The sequence below is a fragment of the Sinocyclocheilus rhinocerous genome, unplaced genomic scaffold (genome assembly GCF_001515625.1).
Source record: "Sinocyclocheilus rhinocerous isolate Xijiao unplaced genomic scaffold, SAMN03320098_v1.1 scaffold1333, whole genome shotgun sequence".
Classification (NCBI taxonomy): Eukaryota; Metazoa; Chordata; class Actinopteri; order Cypriniformes; family Cyprinidae; genus Sinocyclocheilus; species Sinocyclocheilus rhinocerous.
Genome location: NW_015625783.1, coordinates 813,366 through 827,391, shown reverse-complemented (window position 1 = coordinate 827,391; position 14,026 = coordinate 813,366). Strand labels below are relative to the sequence as shown.

The following is a 14,026-nucleotide window of genomic DNA, read 5'->3' as shown; positions in this document are numbered from 1 at the left end:
TTGCTGCAAGCCCGCCGGCCGCTCCTTCGTCGAATCCACCAGCCGCGCCGTTCTCAAGACCGTCGGCCGCCGCTCACTCTAGCTCACCGTGTGTGATGCTGTGTGACCAAGCGGCAACCTTCAGGTCTGTCTCGTGAAACCAACACGGAAGTGACTAAATCTGCAGTTCATGGACTAGCTGCTAGAGGCTGGCTCCAAGAGGGAGTCAGTCTCATAGACTCCCCATGTTAAAATGCCTAACTTTACAGCAGAAAAAAACATGTTTACAGCCTGGTTCAAAAAATGATTTTGGTCTATATAGCTCATTTTGCCCTTCATGACAACTGTGAGGGGGGTGAATTTTTTTATAACTCATCCGTTTAAATTATATTAAGCCTTAAAGTTCTGCATAATTAAGGGCGTGGCCACTTGAGTGACAGGTGAATTGCCGCTGCTGTCACCGCCGTCGAGCTAGGTGGGCGTGGTTTCAGCAACCAGCTCCCGCCTCTTTGCCCATTTTCGATTATCTGGGAGTGACACGCGGTGACGCGCTGCCAAGATGGCGACGGCCGGCTCCGCCTACTTTAGGCTTCAAAAACGCTCTTCGGAAACCTACGAGTGACGTTTTATACGTATTATACAGTCTATGATAACAACATGCATACAGTACCATATTAATGTAGTTTACATAATTTTATAATGTTGACTTTGCAAGGCCATTAAAATAATAGTAATGTGCTTCTTGAACATTTTATTTAGTAAAACTTTAGTTTCTTAACTTTGATCTAAATTAGTAGCACTCTGATAGTAAAAATATAATTTCTTAAGAATGAAGGGGGAAAACAGTTGAATGCAAAGATGAAAAAATCTGCCCTTCAGTCTTTGGGAATGCAGAGGTCAGATACTGACCATAACGAAGACTGGAGGGCAATGTACAAGGTTCTTATTGGCAGACAATTGGCTTTGAGTTAGCAGCTATTAGCGCCAATTATGTGATATTAGTCCACTCAGGCAGTTCATTAAAGGAGCCCTTAATTACAAGTATTCTGACCCTTTTAAAAGATCTTATTGCCAAGGATATTAACTATATCATGTAGGCTGTGATTACCACAGAAATTAGTTTATAATATCACTGAATAATTTTAAATACTGAAGGCTTTGATCCAATAAATTTAAATACAGATAAGTTTGCTGCTTCATAAAATAAATATTGATTTTTTTAATGCAGAAATCTATAAAGCAGCTGGTGATGAACCACACTAAAATATTAATTACCATTAATACATTTACTTGTGCAGCGTTTTAGCAAGTGTATTGAAACACATTAAATTGTGTAGATAGATACAGTCAAACTAAAAATTATTCAGACACCAGATATAATTTTTGATATTTTTACTAGTGGGTGCAGGACATTATAGTTCATTTATGTAAGTGAGGATAGCAAAATAAACTGTGACATATTATACCCAAAAAATTCTTCATACAGTGAACTAAAAAGTAAAATTGATAAAAATTTGGGACCAAAAATTATTCAGACACTTTGACCTGACCATGTTTTGCTTAAGTGTTTTTCTTTAATTGCTAATGTGAACTTTTTACACAACAGAGTGAACAAAATTAAGCATTGCTTGGTAATTGGTTGACCTAAATTGGTATTATCTAATTGTGTACTTAAATTTAAACAGCTGACAGCTATTCAACCTAATTCATTACATACGTATCTAGCAAAGTTATCTGACATTATCAAGACTAATTTGTTCCGACACAGTTTAACGGAGTTATTTTCATATTTTATTACCATTTTCTAAACTATAGCGAATAAACTGTGATAATTTGAGAAATGTTGAAGGTGTCTGAATAAATTTTGGTTTGACTGTAGACAGACAGACAGACAGACAGATAGATAGATAGATGGACGGAGGACAGACAGACAGACAGATGGAGGACAGACAGACAGACAGATAGATAGACAGATAGATAGATAGATAGATAATGTGTCTAGTAATGAGTGGGAAATTATATTAGATTGAAGCAAAATTTGGGCCCATTATATATTAAAAAAAAAACTTCTGAAAAAATAGAGCATGCAGCTTCAGTATGTATATGACACTTAATACAGCAAGGCACATAGAAATGATCATCAGCTATTTTGAACTTTTACCTTTAGTGCTATAATTGCGAAAGCAAGCGGTAGTGTCTGACTGAGCACATACGATAATGACTCTGAAGTCAGCAACTTAAGCTCAGTCACCTTTGGTCTCTGTGGTCAGTACCTGTGTTCAGCACTGAGGATTAAAGCCTTATCAACTGGAGTAGAGTTGTCAGGATCCACACCAGATTACAGGTTGTGATCCGCTAATAAGTTCATTCACTGCAGATCAAAATTAGATTTATTCATTACACCGACCCTAGGCACAGCTACCGTCGTTCCTTTCGGTCTCACTTTACCTTATTCTCTTATGATCTGCTCACACCTACAGAATTATCACAAACGTTTTTTTTATTTTAAGCACTTCATCTGGTCACACTGTCAGGTCTCTGCTCTCTCTTCTTCACTCACAGTATTTCAGCAGGCCTGTGTCTTTTCCACACCTCCTCTCTTCTAACTACATTCTTTTGATCCCACTATTTGACTCCTCTAAACATCACGTCTGCTTGTCGTCTTTCTCCTCCCGCGCTCGCTTGAGTTGTTGTGTTATTCTTGTCTTCCCCTCCTTACTCTCGTGTCTCTCATCCCCGCACTCGCTTCCTGCTTGCTGAGGCCACATCGTCCCAGCCGGTTATCCCTTTTCCCTCTCTCTCTCCTTCCCTCCCGCGCTCTTTCCCTTGTGATAAATGAGGCTGTCTGTTGGGTGCAGTTCATATTTACTGAGTAGGGGAGCGCACACTGTCAGTCTCCCTCACCCTCCACATCTCTATCCCTGTGCTAAACAGACACCCAGAGCCAAAGGTTAGGACATAAGGGTGGACTGGGGAGGAGAAGAAAGGAGCAGTTGTGGATTGTAGATTTGGGGCTATATGAGAAGCACCAGTGCTGGGAGCCGCACAACATATAAAAAGATGGCAATTGTGTGTGCCGTGACGCTAATCGAAAATGAGAAGCTCCTCATTTCGAGTTCGACAGCACCGACCCTACTCGTTTTCTGTGCTAACCATCCTCCCCTAAGCAAAACGCACAGCATCTTTTCACTGTCTTTTGTGCGCCTGAGCTTTCAGGCAGTTAATACGTGCCAAGAAAGTACCATGACCAAAAAAACACCTAAAATACACAGTTTCATCTACGCCTACATAAACCATCCCCACGCACGGCTTGTGTTATTCGCAGGGAGTGGAAAGTGGTGATTTGACCTCTGTTGTAACCCTTTCATGAATGAGAGAAGTGGATTTGGGCTTGGCTGAGCCCAAAGGGACACAGACGCAGCCGCCCTAAAGCCCCCTGAAGACCCCGAAAGCCGGCGGCTCTTCCCACACACTGACCTCTGAGGCCAACAAGCGCCAAAACCACTGCAGCGAGACGACACTGTGACACTGGCACACCAAAGCCAACAATGTGTTCCTTCAACAAATTGACAAGAGTATTGAGAGAAAATATGGAGAAAATTGGATTGCTGGAATTACATATAAAAAATTGGAGATGGGGGAAAAATGTGCAAGAGGGCTCTTATTTAATTCAACATTGAAGTAATTCAATTTTAGAGTATTCTAGAGATGGTCAGTCAGAAAACTGCCTGTAAATAAGGGTATTAGAGTTTCAGCACTGACCGTTGATGGATCATTTTACAAAAAAACACATGTCAAATCACAGGTCAAAGATCAAACTATGATCTCAGAAAACAAGTCAACACATTTGTTAGCATAGTAGCTATGTAGTAAACTAAAGGCTGGAATACACTACATGACTTCTACATAGATTTTTGCCCCAATTTGTCTGTTGGTGTCAACGCTAGTTGCCGAAAGTCAACACCAGTCTGCAGATTTTGAGCAGTCGCAGTTCACAGAAAATCGTTAGTGTATGATGGGTACCAACTCTCTCTACTTTTTTTTTTTTTTAGCTTCAGACCATCCTGATTCCATCCAGTCAGAGCATATCATGTTTGAGGCAATTTTAGAACACATATTTTCATTTGTGACGCGTTTCCGCAATGAGGCACATGTTTCAAAGTTTTTTGTGTGTGTTTGAAACGACTTGAAAGTCTAGTAGTGTATGATCCTCAGTCGTTTAGTGTATGATGTTGAGTTTTTCTGTAACCATTTACAAAGTTGGCAAGTGTGTGACGACTAGTGTTTTAAAATCTGTTCAGATTTTAAAAGTCGTGTAGTGTATTCCACTACCTTTCTCACGAACAGCGTTCTTGCGTTAAAAAACGCGGGACCTAGCGCAACAGAAATCAAGAACGCAGAGTCCTGTGACGCATTTTAAGCCCTGGTTCCCGAAAAGGCTAAAAACTTAGCAAGAAACGAACGGTAATATCGTTGGTGTGCCTAAAGAATACACAGAAAAAAATATGTAAAAGCAACGCAGCGGAATGCACAAACGAGTTCTGGGTGAAAAAGTATGATTTTATGATAATAATTTGACACGGAGACGAGGGAGTAACGCAAACAGAAATACATGTTACATATTAGAAGCTGTTATACTTTTTCACTTGTTTGTGTGAAGTAACCCAGCAGGTTGCCTCACTGTGGGAAGAGTGAGAATCACAGGAGAGAGACAGATGGCACCAAAGCGCATCCTAATTCCCAAAAGCACACTTTGACAGATATCTGTTTCCCCCTGGTGCCCCAAAGGAGGAACTGCTACCAAATTGTAACGTTTGTGGCAATTTCTAAACATTTACATTCTTTAGAGAGTGACTGACATGGCTAGTGAAATACAGAAGTAGTGTTTGTAAAGCATATACTCAAAAACTGAAAAGGTTTACCTATGTTACTATGTCTCCAATGGTCATTTCCGTCCGTACCCTGTAAAACAAGAAAATCATGTGAGGGGAAAAAAAAACCCTGTCATGTAATCCGTCTCAATTTTCAAAACCTATTAATTTTGTGCATCTGGCTCACCTCCCTATCACCCAATCTTTAGAAGCCATGCTTGTTCTGACAATTATTATTACTACAGCAACAGAGAGAATTAAAAAACACTCCCTTCCATACATCTCCCTGACCCTCCTTCTCAGACAAGAGGCTTGCTAAATGAAAAATGGACATGCTTTAAGAAGTATTGATTCCAGCTTTAAACAAAGGTAGACTCAATATTATTTAGCCCTAAATACATCTTTGTTATCTGTGTCAGTGCACCAGCAACGGTGCTGTCCTCGTAATCGCAGACATAAAAATAATAGGGCTATTCCCCCAACATTGACTGAAGCAGACCTGTTTGGGCCCTTTGACCAAGTGATCCATCTATTGGCTTTGAGTATTTGCACAGACTGCAACGATGCTTTGGTTGTCTGTGCACAAGCTGAGAAGGAAAGACAAAAAGACAATGCTTTAGACAAAATGGCCATGGTTTGCATACTGTATTTACTGTTTTAAGATAAGAAGAATACAGTTTCAGATGCACAGTTCAAGCCAATACAATGACGAAACCACTGCGTCAAGTTTTATTTAGCGCAACTCATTTGATCTATTTCATCATCTATTTCAAAATAAACAGTGACCTTATGAACTTATATCTTAACCCTTCATACTAATTTTTTATATTACATCAGGAATACCAGTGCTTCAAAGCATACATGTACAATTATTTCATCTTAACTAGACACAATTATAATACAATTATCTTACTCTCAGAATACTTTGGCATTGAACAGTGACATTAAATGGATCAACTACAGCAATGAACTGAAAAATAACCAACCCATTACAGTATTTACTTGGTGAAAATTCAACACGCAATTCAACAGATTTACAGTGCCCTCCATAAAGCAGTAGGATAGCAAATACAAAATAGCTTTGTTGCACACAAGGCATCTGAAAATATGATTAAAAATGAATCAATAGTATACTTCGTTTCATATTAACACAAAATTGAATTAATGGAACTCTAAAAATCACCACTACACAGAGTACATGTGTTCAAACAGAAATAAAAATTCTGTAATTTTGCCTCACATTCATCTTTTATTCATATTTGCAGATGCCTTTTGTACAGCAAAGAGAAAGACCTCAAATTATAGATGATGCAGCCCTTGAATGCTTCCATCATACAGCTCACAGATTAATATTAAAATAATAATAATCATAGAATATTATTAAGCCACAGCAGAAGTAAAACTCACATCTTCATTTATTCTTGTGAACTAACAGTGTTTTTAAATGGTTAAATATGAACTTTAAATTATTACTTTATGCTAATGACGGGCACACCAAAGCCAACAATGTGTTCCTTCAACAAATTGACAAGAGTATTGAGAGAAAATATGGAGAAAATTGGATTGCTGGAATTACATATAAAAAATTGGAGATGGGGGAAAAATGTGCAAGAGGGCTCTTATTTAATTCAACATTGAAGTAATTCAATTTTAGAGTATTCTAGAGATGGTCAGTCAGAAAACTGCCTGTAAATAAGGGTATTAGAGTTTCAGCACTGACCGTTGATGGATCATTTTACAAAAAAACACATGTCAAATCACAGGTCAAAGATCAAACTATGATCTCAGAAAACAAGTCAACACATTTGTTAGCATAGTAGCTATGTAGTAAACTAAAGGCTGGAATACACTACATGACTTCTACATAGATTTTTGCCCCAATTTGTCTGTTGGTGTCAACGCTAGTTGCCGAAAGTCAACACCAGTCTGCAGATTTTGAGCAGTCGCAGTTCACAGAAAATCGTTAGTGTATGATGGGTACCAACTCTCTCTACTTTTTTTTTTTTTTAGCTTCAGACCATCCTGATTCCATCCAGTCAGAGCATATCATGTTTGAGGCAATTTTAGAACACATATTTTCATTTGTGACGCGTTTCCGCAATGAGGCACATGTTTCAAAGTTTTTTGTGTGTGTTTGAAACGACTTGAAAGTCTAGTAGTGTATGATCCTCAGTCGTTTAGTGTATGATGTTGAGTTTTTCTGTAACCATTTACAAAGTTGGCAAGTGTGTGACGACTAGTGTTTTAAAATCTGTTCAGATTTTAAAAGTCGTGTAGTGTATTCCACTACCTTTCTCACGAACAGCGTTCTTGCGTTAAAAAACGCGGGACCTAGCGCAACAGAAATCAAGAACGCAGAGTCCTGTGACGCATTTTAAGCCCTGGTTCCCGAAAAGGCTAAAAACTTAGCAAGAAACGAACGGTAATATCGTTGGTGTGCCTAAAGAATACACAGAAAAAAATATGTAAAAGCAACGCAGCGGAATGCACAAACGAGTTCTGGGTGAAAAAGTATGATTTTATGATAATAATTTGACACGGAGACGAGGGAGTAACGCAAACAGAAATACATGTTACATATTAGAAGCTGTTATACTTTTTCACTTGTTTGTGTGAAGTAACCCAGCAGGTTGCCTCACTGTGGGAAGAGTGAGAATCACAGGAGAGAGACAGATGGCACCAAAGCGCATCCTAATTCCCAAAAGCACACTTTGACAGATATCTGTTTCCCCCTGGTGCCCCAAAGGAGGAACTGCTACCAAATTGTAACGTTTGTGGCAATTTCTAAACATTTACATTCTTTAGAGAGTGACTGACATGGCTAGTGAAATACAGAAGTAGTGTTTGTAAAGCATATACTCAAAAACTGAAAAGGTTTACCTATGTTACTATGTCTCCAATGGTCATTTCCGTCCGTACCCTGTAAAACAAGAAAATCATGTGAGGGGAAAAAAAAACCCTGTCATGTAATCCGTCTCAATTTTCAAAACCTATTAATTTTGTGCATCTGGCTCACCTCCCTATCACCCAATCTTTAGAAGCCATGCTTGTTCTGACAATTATTATTACTACAGCAACAGAGAGAATTAAAAAACACTCCCTTCCATACATCTCCCTGACCCTCCTTCTCAGACAAGAGGCTTGCTAAATGAAAAATGGACATGCTTTAAGAAGTATTGATTCCAGCTTTAAACAAAGGTAGACTCAATATTATTTAGCCCTAAATACATCTTTGTTATCTGTGTCGGTGCACCAGTCACGCTGCTGTCCTCGTAATCGCAGACATAAAAATAATAGGGCTATTCCCCCAACATTGACTGAAGCAGACCTGTTTGGGCCCTTTGACCAAGTGATCCATCTATTGGCTTTGAGTATTTGCACAGACTGCAACGATGCTTTGGTTGCCTGTGCACAAGCTGAGAAGGAAAAACAAAAAGACAATGGTTTAGACAAAATGGCCATGGTTTGCATATTGTATTTACTGTTTTAAGATAAGAATACAGTTTCAGATGCACAGTTCAAGCCAATACAATGACGAAACCACTGCGTCAAGTTTTATTTAGCGCAACTCATTTGATCTATTTCATCATCTATTTCAAAATAAACAGTGACCTTATGAACTTATATCTTAACCCTTCATACTAATTTTTTATATTACATCAGGAATACCAGTGCTTCAAAGCATACATGTACAATTATTTCATCTTAACTAGACACAATTATAATACAATTATCTTACTCTCAGAATACTTTGGCATTGAACAGTGACATTAAATGGATCAACTACAGCAATGAACTGAAAAATAACCAACCCATTACAGTATTTACTTGGTGAAAATTCAACACGCAATTCAACAGATTTACAGTGCCCTCCATAAAGCAGTAGGATAGCAAATACAAAATAGCTTTGTTGCACACAAGGCATCTGAAAATATGATTAAAAATGAATCAATAGTATACTTCGTTTCATATTAACACAAAATTGAATTAATGGAACTCTAAAAATCACCACTACACAGAGTACATGTGTTCAAACAGAAATAAAAATTCTGTAATTTTGCCTCACATTCATCTTTTATTCATATTTGCAGATGCCTTTTGTACAGCAAAGAGAAAGACCTCAAATTATAGATGATGCAGCCCTTGAATGCTTCCATCATACAGCTCACAGATTAATATTAAAATAATAATAATCATAGAATATTATTAAGCCACAGCAGAAGTAAAACTCACATCTTCATTTATTCTTGTGAACTAACAGTGTTTTTAAATGGTTAAATATGAACTTTAAATTATTACTTTATGCTAATGACGCCTGTACCTTAAATAGACACTTTAAAGCACAGTTCATTTGCCAGATTTACTACCCATATTAACAAAAATAATTGTAAGGCATTAATTCTATTCGATCGATATCTCCAATGGAGTAGAGCATGCAAAATAGCTATAATGTTAAAACTTTAAGGGCAGTCCAGAAAGGAAGACTATGCATCTGGATTCAGTAACTTTTAAGAAGTAAACTGATAACCAATTCATCGATGAGCTCCCAACTCATTTTCCTCAATGAAACTGAGATTAGACAGAAGTAGTGCAGCTATCCATCCTTATATGTGCTTTTCCATGTGTTGAGAAAGATGGTGCGAGCGAGTGAAGGTGCGGAGACACCGTGGGCAGCTGTACGGCCTCTCGCCCGTGTGTGTTAGTTTGTGTAACTTCAGGTGCTGGGGCATGAGAAAACTCTTCCCGCACTCCGTACACTTGTAGGGCCTGTGGCCCGTGTGACTGCGCCTGTGCTTGCTCAGGTCGCCAGAGTTGTTGAAGCGGCGGTCGCAGTCAGAACAGGCGAAGGGTTTTTCCCCCGTGTGCCTCCTCATGTGTTTGGTCAAATCGCCAGATTGAGCGTAGCTGGAGCCGCACTGCTCGCAGCAGTACGGTTTCTCGCCGGTGTGGGTTCGCATGTGGATTTTCAGGTGCGAGATGCGGACGAAACGTTTGTTGCAGACGTTGCACTGGTACGGCCGCTCGCCCGAGTGAATGCGAAGGTGTTTCTTTAGCACGTCCTCCCGTGAAAACGTCTTTGTACATTCTCTACACTGCAGCATTCGCTCTGAGTTGTGCGCTCTTTGGTGGACCTTCACATACCTCAGAGCGGAGAACATTTTGCCACAGTCTGGGCATGAAAATGGTTTTTCCTTGGAGTGAATTTGTTGGTGGATGCGAAGCGTCGATCGGTGGCTGAATCTCATCCCGCACTGGGGGCAAGGGTACGGCCTTTCACCCGTGTGGGTTCGCAGATGACATCTGAGGTGGGCCATCCTTGCGAACGCTTTACCACATTCGGGACACTTGTATGGCCGGATTCCTGTATGTATGACTTTGTGATTCCGCAGACTCCCCATATCATGAAATCCACGGCCGCAGTCTTCGCAGACGCACGGCTTCTCGCCAGTATGAATGCGTTTGTGTATCGTCAGGCCTTGAAGTGTAGAGCAGTTCTTGCCACAGTCTCGGCACAAATAGCCACGGTCTGTGCAAATGGGTTCCTCGACACCCACCTTGGGTTTCTTCTCCTTCTCATGGCAGCGATGTGGTCCGAGACCCCAGACTCCAGCAAAGCTTTGACCACATTTAGCACAGCTAATTTGTCCATCTTTACACTCAGTGGCTAAGCCATGGCATCTGCGGCAGTGGTTTTTCAGGTTGCCGATGTAATCGAAGCTGCGATCACACTGTGGGCAGGTGTAGCGTTTTCGGATAGGTTTGGGTGTAGGGAGGTGGGCTTTGCGCACATGGGTCTCCAGCTGCCTCTGAGAGAAGAAACGATAGTGGCACGATGAGCAGCTGAGCATCCTGGAGGATATTTTAGAGCAGTTGTAGACTTTGTGGTTTTTCACCCATGCTAGGTATTCACTTCGATGGCACCATTTGAGGTGTTTGTCCAAGTATGAAAAGTCAGTGAAAGTCACAGAGCAATGAGGACACGGAAAAATCAGGGAGGAGGAAGCTGTGGAGAGGAAAAGGGACAGAAAAATATGCCAACTGATAAAGAAACAGTCTTGTGTGGTCAAATGTCAAGTCAAGTGAATCTTCTTAGGTTTAGGTTGTCATCTACAGTCATGGCCAAACGTTTTGGCAGTGACATAAATTTTGTGTTTTGCAAAGTTTGCGGCTTAAGCTGTTGTGGTGTTCATTCACATTGTTTCTAGATTATTGTGTAGAGTGATCAGATGCATTTTAAATAATTGCTAAAAGCATCATTGGCCAAAAAAATGAACTTTTCACAAAAAAACAAATTTCACTGTTTTTTTTGATCCTGACACAAAATGACACGGCCTGTTGTGTTCTTGTTAGCAATGGTTACCTCCAAAGAAACACGTGCAGCCATCATCGCTTTGCATCAAAATGCCCTCACGTGCGAGGAAATTGCTACAAAGAATATTGCACCTGAAAGAACCATTTATCGGATCATAAAGAACTTCAAGGAGAGAGGTCTGTTTGCAGTGAAGAAGTCTTCAGGACGTCCCAGAGTGGAACAAGGGTCAACACTGTCAATATTGACTCATATTTTTTTGCCTTTAAAACTTTTGATATGCTTATCATTGTTTTTCAGTATACCATAGAAACATGTGGAAAAATAATCTACAAATACTGAAGCAGCAAACTTTGCAAAACACAAAATTTGTCACTGCCAAAACTTTTGGCCATGACTGTGCAATCAATTAACAGTCAGTGTTATTAATAATGAATGACCCCCCCCCACACCAGAAAACATATATATAAACCATAATACTACTCTAAAAATTCAAACTAAACTAAAATGAAAGAACAAACTTAAAATAAAATAGAAATTGTAAAAAAAAATAATAATAAATAAAAATTCAAAACTACAGGATTTTTCAAAGCATGCCTCTTGCTGTCAACTTTAATATATGTAAACTGTGTGATTTACAAGATTGGGCATATTAAATAAATGGATTACCTGTGTTTTTCTCCAGGCCAGAATCACTCACAGAATTTTCATCTAGCGTCTCAAGCTTCACTTCCTTCCAGCTGTCATTCTCCTCCTTCACAATCAAAGTAGACTCTCTCTGCAGCACTTCAAAAATGCCAGGCTCAGTTTTGACCTGAAAACTAGGTGGGTTTAAAGGGACACAGTCTGGTTCTGTCTTTGGAACGAATGATCTGAAAGCAGGAGGATGAGGCTGCAGATTGACTTTCTGCTGCTTCTGTTGTTGGCGTTGTTCAGAGGACACCGTTAGGACTCCCAATGCTTCCAGCTCTCCTTCTTCTGGTTTGATCTGTGTGACCTCAGGACAGGTGTCCACAGCACAGTCCTGAGTGGCATTAGATGTTTTGGTTTCATTTGTGTCCGAACTAATGCCATCACCATTTGTTGGCAATGGCTCTTTTTCACAATTTGGCAGTTCTTTGGTTTTCTTTTTTCTGGATAACTTTCTTTTCTTTAGCAAGTTCTTTTCTTTAGCTTTCATCTTGTGCACAACCTAAAGAAATGTTTGAGAAGGACAATAATATAGTTTACGGTTTTATGTACAATACATTCCTGGTATAGCATTTATACTATTACATTATTAGAAGTATAATTTCTTATTTTTAAAGATAACGCAAACTAATAGGTATAGGCTTCTCTTCTCTAATCTCAAATTCCAATATCAAGTAACATCTGAATTTAAACCAAATTTAGCTGGAAAAACTATGTTTTGCAATATGGTAGCAAGTTTAAGGTGGTCTAACAGCCTGGACAAACTAGTCTAGCTGGTTTACCAGCGTGGCCAAGCAGGTGATCTCAATCAGACCTGCAGAAAACTCCTCTAAAACCAGCTAAGAAGACTCTGACCAGGCGGGGACACCAACTAAGGCTGGTTTGTGTTTTTCAGCAGGGATGTTTAATCATGAAGGTTCATAATAGCCAATGTGACAATAACAACTCAGGTTCGGTTCACAATAGCTCATATTAGCGGGTTGCAGACATGCAGATGTAAACAGAAGTGTCGTGTTGACTTAAATAACGCACAAAATGTTCTTACCGCAAATACTAAACCTTTAGTTAATCTGCTGCATTTAGGCGGCAATGAATATTCGATTGGACTGCAGACTGTGTTGATTGTCCTGTGGACTGTCACAGCCCTCAGCGTACAGCATCCTACAGCTCAAGCAGGCGTCTTACACATCCACCGCTAAAATCACACCAACTCATCTAGTTATACTAGTGAAAGTATAGCTATAAAAGACCTGGAGCAGTTTGCATTGACCCCGTTTTTCAGGTCTGAAATACGTTATATCGATGCTGCTTGTAGATACTAGATAAAGCCAGCAACGATAACACAAAATAAGGTCAACGCTGACGCTGCTTTTCAAAATAAAAGTTCCTGAACCTTTTTTTTTTCTTTTTTAAGATATTAGTGGACATATTTTTAACTTCCCAATAAAATAATTCTAAACTCATTAAAACCACGTAAATGTCCGTAAATACAATACTTTCATACCGTTTCCTTAGCATCTAATATAATAGAGATAAATCCACCTAACACAAGACAGATCACTAAGACACCTAATTTCAATCATAACTAAATTTGAATCCAAGGTACAGCTACTGTTTTTGGTTTTATACTGCAGTAGGTAATTTTATTCTCATTAGACTCATTTTTAGAGGAAGTAAGTGTCAAATCGGGTACAAAAACAAAGACAACACAACAAACCCTGATAACCATTAATGGATGATATTTTATTATGGACAAACCGCTGTTAAGCATCAAAGGCATGTGCACCAACCACAGTAAAAACTGTAAAAGCATTTGAAAATGTCTGAACAGAACACAAAGCTTTCTTTACCATATTCAAACCCAAATCTGTTTTGGTCTTGTGCATAATTTATATCACAATCACTTTTTTCTGGTTTAAATTAACCAACTTAGCTTAAAATTGCTTTCTCTGGAGTGGAATCCGAGATAAACATATGGCTTCTCCTGTTATGTTTCTGTTATTTACATTAAATAATCATAATGTCAAATGAACACTTTTCAAAATATCTTCTTCTAATTTACTATTACTTTAATTCTCAAAAAAAGTAACTTTCTACATCAACCTGTCCTACATAAATACCAGTCAGATTACACTCATAAAATAACAGTCCATCCTCAAAAAAAAAAAAAAAAAAA

At 39.1% G+C, this 14,026-nt stretch overlaps 1 protein-coding gene and 1 long non-coding RNA gene across 2 annotated transcripts in view; both read right to left on the bottom strand.

Annotated features, from left to right (window-relative positions):
* Window positions 1-5,416, bottom strand: part of LOC107706391 (uncharacterized) — a 9,796-nt gene extending 4,380 nt beyond the window's left edge. The window contains exons 1-2 of the long non-coding RNA XR_001636149.1: window positions 5,350-5,416; window positions 4,902-4,941 (exon numbers count right to left, since the gene is read on the bottom strand). This is a non-coding gene — a long non-coding RNA (uncharacterized LOC107706391). The remainder of the gene's footprint in view (window positions 1-4,901; window positions 4,942-5,349) is intronic.
* Window positions 5,417-8,910: 3,494 nt separating this feature from the next.
* On the bottom strand, window positions 8,911-13,203 carry LOC107706374 (zinc finger protein 883-like). The gene is made up of 3 exons (XM_016510074.1): window positions 12,896-13,203; window positions 11,830-12,352; window positions 8,911-10,854 (listed from the first exon to the last, which is right to left on the bottom strand). Exons 2-3 carry the CDS (start codon window positions 12,338-12,340, stop codon window positions 9,455-9,457), a joined length of 1,911 nt encoding a protein of 636 aa, XP_016365560.1. The 5' UTR covers window positions 12,341-12,352; window positions 12,896-13,203; the 3' UTR covers window positions 8,911-9,454.
* Window positions 13,204-14,026: the final 823 nt, after the last annotated feature.